Genomic DNA, 7389 nt, shown 5'->3' with positions numbered 1-7389 from the left:
GCGCCCCCCCGGGCGGGGGGAAGGGAGCAGCCGCCCGCCGGCGGTGCCCCGGGCCCCCGCGCTGAGGGAACGGGAGCGTCTTTCCCCCCCGGTGAGGTGCGGGTGCCCCCAGCCGCTGAGGGGAAGGGGGGTGCCTCTCTTTCAGCCCCCGGACAAAAACATGGCTATAGCTGCAGTTACCGAGGCGGAAACCCGGCTGTGTGGCAACTGGTAAGAAACGAAACTGGATGCTTGGCTGGGGTGTCTCTGTTGGGGCCTGTCCTTTGGGCAGGAAAGCTCAGAGATTAAATAAGTGAGCAGTATATATTCTCGTGAAATGCTATGAAATACTAGAAGGTGCGAATTAATTACGAACGTACTATCTTTTTAGAAATGTTTGTGTTTTGGTTTTACCTTGTCAAGTATTAATGTCTTATAAAGTAATTTTCGCAACCTTTGCTCAAGTTTCTGACTTAACGGGCAACTAGATAGAAGCCAAAGTATTCAAATAGAAATAAAGACTTGATTTGCAGTGGGGTATACATGAAGTACATGATTCCAAGTTTTTCTTTAGCAGCTATGTGGCTCAGAAGCAGAGGTGTAAAAATAGAATCAATAGGCACATATTGTTGTGGCAGTTGTTTCTCTTTGATAACAGTTCTCTTTCTTTAGAAGCTCCGGTGTTGGTAATACATTTACTGATAATGATGTAATCTCAGAAGTTGCATCTTGAATACAAGCAACTAAAGAAATTAACTTTTTTTTTCTCAAAGAGACATCGGAATCCGAACAGTTTCTTGCAACATCAGTCTAGTTTGTTTGCAAGCAGTGAGTATGTGCAGTTTAGACACTGCCGTTGGACTTTGTTGCTTTGCCAGGCTGTTGGCTGCTTGGGATCTGGCAAGGGAGAAAACTGAACAGCTGTAGTGTTTTTCCTTTGTGACGTGGAAGGCACTAAGCGATAGGTTATAAAGTTAATTTTGGTGTTTTGAAGGCTGATTTCTTGTGTGCAGGGGGGGAATGATACATCCATCTAGAAATGATGCTACCTGCTTGAGGCAGGAATAAGGGCTAAGCTCCTAGTTCCTCAGTTCTTTTTGCAACTTTTGTGTCTGTAAGCCTTGCATCCTCCTCAAGACAGGAAAATGTGTATCAGAAATGAGGCGAGTTGGGGAATTTTGGCTACAGAGTAATATTGTTACTGCTATCATTCCCTGAACAGATCTGGCCTAACAGGATCTGTTATTTATTTTTTCCAAGCAGAGCACTGTTCGACCTCTCATAGCCAAGTTATTTTCAGGAAGAAACTTTTATCTTCTTAGATTAGTTCATTAACTTGAACCTGGTGGTAACTTTTTTATGCTGCAAAATTTGTCTTTCACATAAGGAAAGGAATCCACCTTGATTTTATCTCAATGCACTGTGAAAACTGTGACCTTTGCATGTTACATACATTAATATCCCAACTATAAAGGAACATGGAGGCCTGGTTGGGCTTGCCTTTCTCTTTAGTTACTCAGTTCTCTAAACCATGAATTCATAGAAAGCTTTCTTAGGATTTGGGTTTTTTATGAAAAACTGCTTGAAATTGTTGTCAGCGTATTTTCTGAAAAGTAACCTCTGTGACTTTCTCATAGCAAAAAGGATATTCCTGTTGCTAATTTCATCACGCACGAAATCCACTGTAGCAGAAATATTGAAGTATGCCGCTACTGCAGTGAATTAATCCCAAAGTCTGAAATGAAGAACCATATTGAGTCTGAACATGTGCAGGTGAGAAACAAATTTCTCCTCTAAAATTGCTGACTTCTATGGCAATTAATCTAATGAGGTCTGTTTATTGTAGGTTACCTGCAAGTGTAGGATGAAGATAGAAAAATGTCTCTTGAAGGATCATGAGGTTGGTGGACTTTATATTATTAGACACTTGGAAGATACTCTACGGTATTTCCAAGCACTGATTGTAGAGCCTTTCTGTCAGCCAAGACCTGGATTCCAACCTGTGATTGATGCATCCTTGTTATTGAATCACGCTTTCTAAATTCACACCCTCTGACAGAATGTGGTTGGAAACTGCCTTAAAATGGTGGAGCCTGCTCAGGCCTTCTTATAGAAGGGGTATCCATGATAATTGGTGATTTTGTACTTATTAGTGATGAAGATGAAAAATGGTATGCTATTTCAAAAGTATAGAATATGATTAACTTGACTTTTTTCATTCCTAAAGGAAACATTTCGCATTTCTGACTCTGCTGCAGTCATTATGTGAGTTTTAATAACTCATTGTGTCCAAACAGACTTTTAAAATAGCTTGTAAAATAAACTAAAATGGGACACAGTGGGATTTTCTGAGTTTCTGAATCCAGTTGGCTGCTGTCACAGGCAATCTTGTTATAAATGTCAGTACCTTCCTATGGGCTCATTTAAAGACAGCTCTGGAAGTGCCATACAAGTCTGCTTATCGGTGAGGAAAAAAGGATTTTCTTTGAGGATGTGTCCTGTTCAAAACCCTGGGAGTAGTTTATCCTGCATGTTTGTGTGTCGTGCTTTTAGTTTTGTTTATAAAGCAAATTATGATGTATTATTGCAGCACCTGCAGTTATAACATATATGTCAGCTATGTTTAACCCCTTTTGAAGGGCAACTTACCTGTCATTCAGTGTAGGGTAAAGAACATATGCAAGCAATTCTTGTTGAGTAGTAAATGTGCTGTAAATCTGTTCCCTAATATAACACACACTAACATGTTTTTAGCAGTACTCAATGGAATGCGATTAGTACTGGACGTCAAGACCATATGTAAAAGCTAATTTCAAAAAGCACCATGTGAATCTGCTGTCCAGGCGTTACAGATTTAAAAAGAATGTTCTGAGTATTTGGAGTGCTTCAGCCGGCATGTTTATACAAAGGTTATACAACACGTTGTTCTTACATTTCTCACATACTGTCTTATTCCAGGCTATTCTTTAGTGTAGCTTTGGATCTGGCTAAAGAAACAATAGACCGCTCAGCTCTTAAGCAAACTGAGAACCTCCCTCCACCTTTGCCTCAGTCTTCCATATGTGAAGAATAATCCCTCTTTCTTTTTCCAGGCGTCAGCGTGCCCTCTGCGTCCTGCTGTCTGCCAGTACTGTGACATACAGCTCACTTTCAACAAGCTCCAGGACCATGAAATTTACTGCGGAGCTCGGACTGAGAGATGTGGTGGGTGCGGTCATAACGTCATGGTGAAAGATCTAAAAGAGCATCCTCGAGTCTGTGGGCAAGAGGCGAAACAAGTAAGAGGAAGCAGAACAGTGCCTCGCTTTGAGGATGATGATGCAGATTTGCGTGCCCTTCGAGACATTAGAAACCGACTAAGATCAGGTAACTATGCCGGGCCTTTGTGGAGAATGCCCAGGGTGCTAGAAAAGCAGATTTATAGCAGCTGTGTAGGAGACAAAACACTTAAGGACATTAGCAGAAGAAATGTTTCAGCAGCACAAAGAAATCAAAAGTGAGGTGAAGTGTAGAGAAGAGAATTAGCTTCTAATTTGACATTTGGCAGCTGATCCAAGTATACGGTTTTGTAATTGCTTTCTGTGAAAGTACTGAATAATGAAAGTTCCAGAGGCAATGTGAGTGGGACTATTTTACCGTGGAATAGAACTGCAAAGATATAAGCCAGCTAAATAGAGGACTGCTGAGGTACCCGGTGTGAAAGCCCAGTCCACTGCCTGTTCTCTTACCTCGAAGTATCTAGCTTAAAAATGAAATTGGAGTTGTTTTGCTCACTGCAAATTCTGTCCATTTTTGTTAGCAGCTGCACTCCTCTTTACTCCAGTTAAGTAGAAGGGTAGGTAAGATCTGGATGTGGGTTCACATATGTAGTGCTGTGCATTTCTGCAGTAACATCCCGTAGCTTTCCTACCGGAAGAAATTCCATGGTTTTCTTCTGTACACGTACAATTCCCACTGTTGTCAAATGTAATATCGTTAACAGGAATTTGTTTCCCATCGATATACTGAAGAAACAAAGCAGAAGTGTCTCAGCCTTGTAAAAGGGCCGAGACTGCAGTATATTAATTGGACCTCGTTCACAGTGTAGGTCACAGAAGGTTCAGTGACTTCGTAAAGCTCCCGAGAAGCTTAAGTTCAAGCTGTTGGAGTAAGAGGAACGACTTTCTTCTTTTTTTCCTTTTTTGCTTGTTACAAACAAAAATAGGATGAGTGTTTTCCTTCTTCCTCCTGAATTTGATACAGGTGTCCTTCTAGGCTTTGAAACGCTGACCTCCATGAGTGTCCACATGTGTGCCTGTGAAACCCTCATGGTTGAGCTAGTCTAACGCACAGAGGTGAACTGCTTGTTGCAGGCTTAACGTTCTCTTAAATTTATGATATTTATCTTTTGAAGAGGATGAACTGGAGCAGCTGGAGAGAAGTGAAAACACTCATTCTTCACTTTATGAAGAGTGGGACGCCGATTTAGACTACGTGTTGGCTCTCAGCCTACAAAATGAGAATAATCCTCACAATAATACTGCGGCTGACATTCCCAGTGACTTCTGGGAAAACTACTACACCAAAGAGTCTGTGCCGTCGGCCTGTCTTAATGAAACAGACAAGTCAAATATCTTCTCCTGTGACTCTTTAGTGTCAAACCACATAAAAAGTAAGTAAAAACGCTGTTGTGGTGTTTTTTTTTTCCTTAAAGTTTGAGAGAATGGAGAAGGAAAGAGAGGATTCTTGGACTGGGAATGTCAAAGATTATCTAGGTATTTTAAAATGTCAAAATGAGTCTCTGAGACTCCCTCTAAATCATTTTTAGATAATTAATACACAGGAGATTAGACTCTCCATGAGTACCATTCTTCCTTCCTTTTTTAAATGTTTTCTTCTGCTTCCTCAAAACTTAGCAATATTAGCGTTTAAAATAGTTTCTTTCAAAGAGGTATTACTAAAGCAAGACCGCAAGGGAAGAAGGAATAAAAGCTATAGTGAATCTCTGACTTTGATACATGGTGAGAGCTTCGTAACAACGGAGTAGGTGCCAACTTTCTTGTTGAAGTAAACACGATAGGAAAGGAGGATCTGGGGGAGACCTGAAGTGCCAGCTTATTTTGAAAGGAGAAATGGTACTAAAGGATTTACTGAAGGCAGTAATAGGCTTTTTTACCAGACCATTCGATATATCTTTGACGACAAAACATTGTTGTCGCTCTGGGTGATGTGAATTTGCTTATATGAAATTCAGCAAGCGGGACTAGAGTAACTGTTTCCTTAGCATTTGCTCTGGTTGCTGTCCTGTGGCACAGAACAGGAGTCTGTTACTTAGGAATTTTGAAGATCAGTCGATCCAACTGCATCAGACTTCTCTATGGTAGAGGATATAACCATTACTTACTTTGCAGACGATGAGATCATCATGTTGCCCTGTGAATTTTGTGAGGAGCTTTACCCTGCCGAAGATCTGATTCTTCATCAGGTTTAGTACTTTCTTGTATTGTATCTAGGGGTTTGCAGTAAAGACTTTTTTCTGCTACCGTGGCTGAACAAGGGTGCAGTCTTCACTCAGTGATACTGTGAGAACTCTAGCAGTTTTGTCTTTGCAAAGCATGGTTTTGAGAGTCTATCTGTGCTCAACAGGAGAGCTAATTTTTCCATGTTGCTTGCATAACAGACAGGTTGTAACCCAGCAAGTGCCTTTGCCTCCTTCAGTAAAAGAAGGTCTTCTCCAAATACACGAGAATATGATGGTCTGCGTGCTGCTGGGCCCAAAAGCTGTAGGTCTCTCTCTTCATCCCAGCCCCAAGCCGTCCAGGCAGAAGGAAACATTATGATTCCATGTGAATTTTGTGGGTACTAAACAGAACTTCATCCGTTGTATCGCATCTATTGTATTGTTCAATAACTATGCCAAGTCTTGCGGCCTCTTGTTGTGGCATGTTTCAGGAATCCAAGTAACTGTCCCCTGTCAGATCTGCCCAAACAAAGCCTCTTGGGTCCCATCTAAAATGTTGTGGCATGCTGAGGCTCTTACTCAAAAATAACAATTATTTTTGAAAGCGCTTGTGGCGAAAGCTAAACAAAAGGCCCTGAAATTGCACAATATAAGTGTTGGACTTCTACATAAAAGCGATGTCGAAACCGGGATGTATGAATCACAGCTAAGGTGGGTGAGGAGCACGAGCGTTATGACCTGTGTAGGTAAGAGAGGAAGTAGATGACACAGACTACAAATCTAGGAGATGGAGGAATGTCTCGGAGGGTGGATGTAAAGACAGAGGGAAAGGGTAAGAGCGTGAATATATCTGAAGCTCAGCCTAAGGGAGAAGCGGTGGGTTTATGAAGTGATGGGTGCTGCAGAGTGCTTACCAGGGTATTCCGGTTCTATACGTTGCTGTCTTGAGACTTCTAATATGGAAAGAACGCCAGGTCTTGGTACTGCTGAAGCTGTTACTGCTTTTCAAGAATGCTGGACAGAGACCAGCTGGACCGCTTGGTGCTTTACTACTTCTGTGCACCTAAAGAGCGGATTCGGGGAGTGGTGTGCACGTGGAAGAGACAGTCCTCTGGAATTTGCTACTGTTACAGACAAGTTGTGAAATTGCTGAGCTTGCTCATTTTCTGTTTCACAGCTGAAGGAATTGGGAAGTTAACAGTTCTTACAGTCCTAACTAACAAACTAGTGAAGCTGTATTTTGTTTGTGTGTTTTTCTGGGCCCTTCTTTTCCTTGGTGGTAGTAAATTCAGTATTAATAGAAGCGAGATCTGATAAAATGTCATAGCTTGTCCTTTGCTAAATAGTCATGCTTGACACTAAGGAGAAGTCCCATCCACTTCCTATTACAGTTGGCTGTTGGAAGACTTCCCCCCACCCCACCCCCCCACCTTATCTAACTATTTTGGAAATGCAGAATGCAAAGACTACTTTATCTACAAGCTTCTAATATTTTTGGTGAGGTTTGTGTACGATAATCAGGACTCGTTAAGTATTAGTGACGAGAGCCGAGTTGCCGCAATATAGTTTGTTTGCAAACCACGAAAAGGACGCCTGTCTTTAAAGTTTTGCGTTCCACGTAGTACTCCTGGTATCTAACAAAGGTAGCAGATGTTTTCCTTTGTAGTTCATATTTTTGTTTTGTGACCTATGGGCTTCTGTCATCTTGTTTTGTTGTTCCTCGATGTAATTAACCTGCAGAAAAACATGACTTTGTAACAAGGATAGCCGACAGGGGCACTTCTGTGGGCAGCGTGACTTGGAAATCACTTTAAACTTGATTTTTGTCCTTGGATTTGGTTTTTATGATGGCACCGATACCAGGTTGATACCTGGGACTGGCTTTGCAGGGTCATTTTTAGGCGTGAGAGGCAGAAGGCTGAATAAGAGAGCGCCTGGTTGTTGGCTGGCAGTGAGGCCCCAAATACGGG

The 7389-nt window shown here is 41.8% G+C and overlaps 2 protein-coding genes across 2 annotated transcripts in view; both read left to right on the top strand.

Annotated features, from left to right (window-relative positions):
* The first annotated feature begins 138 nt into the window (after positions 1-138).
* On the top strand, positions 139-5759 carry LOC103925665 (TRAF-type zinc finger domain-containing protein 1-like). The gene is given in 8 exon segments (XM_009334405.1): positions 139-210; positions 1617-1752; positions 1826-1879; positions 3072-3345; positions 4373-4630; positions 5370-5398; positions 5400-5443; positions 5639-5759. Coding segments are annotated over 7 exon segments (834 nt in total). The 5' UTR covers positions 139-160; the 3' UTR covers positions 5433-5443; positions 5639-5759.
* Positions 5760-6430: 671 nt separating this feature from the next.
* Positions 6431-7389, top strand: part of LOC103925704 (TRAF-type zinc finger domain-containing protein 1-like) — a 3854-nt gene continuing 2895 nt past the window's right edge. The window contains exon 1 of the mRNA XM_009334450.1: positions 6431-6505. Within this exon, the coding sequence (XP_009332725.1) occupies positions 6431-6505 (75 nt within the window). The remainder of the gene's footprint in view (positions 6506-7389) is intronic.

The sequence above is a fragment of the Pygoscelis adeliae genome, unplaced genomic scaffold (assembly GCF_000699105.1).
Source record: "Pygoscelis adeliae isolate BGI_AS28 unplaced genomic scaffold, ASM69910v1 Scaffold262, whole genome shotgun sequence".
Taxonomy (NCBI): Eukaryota; Metazoa; Chordata; class Aves; order Sphenisciformes; family Spheniscidae; genus Pygoscelis; species Pygoscelis adeliae.
Note: the sequence above shows the minus strand (reverse complement) of the source record. Positions and strands in the feature narration are given on the sequence as shown.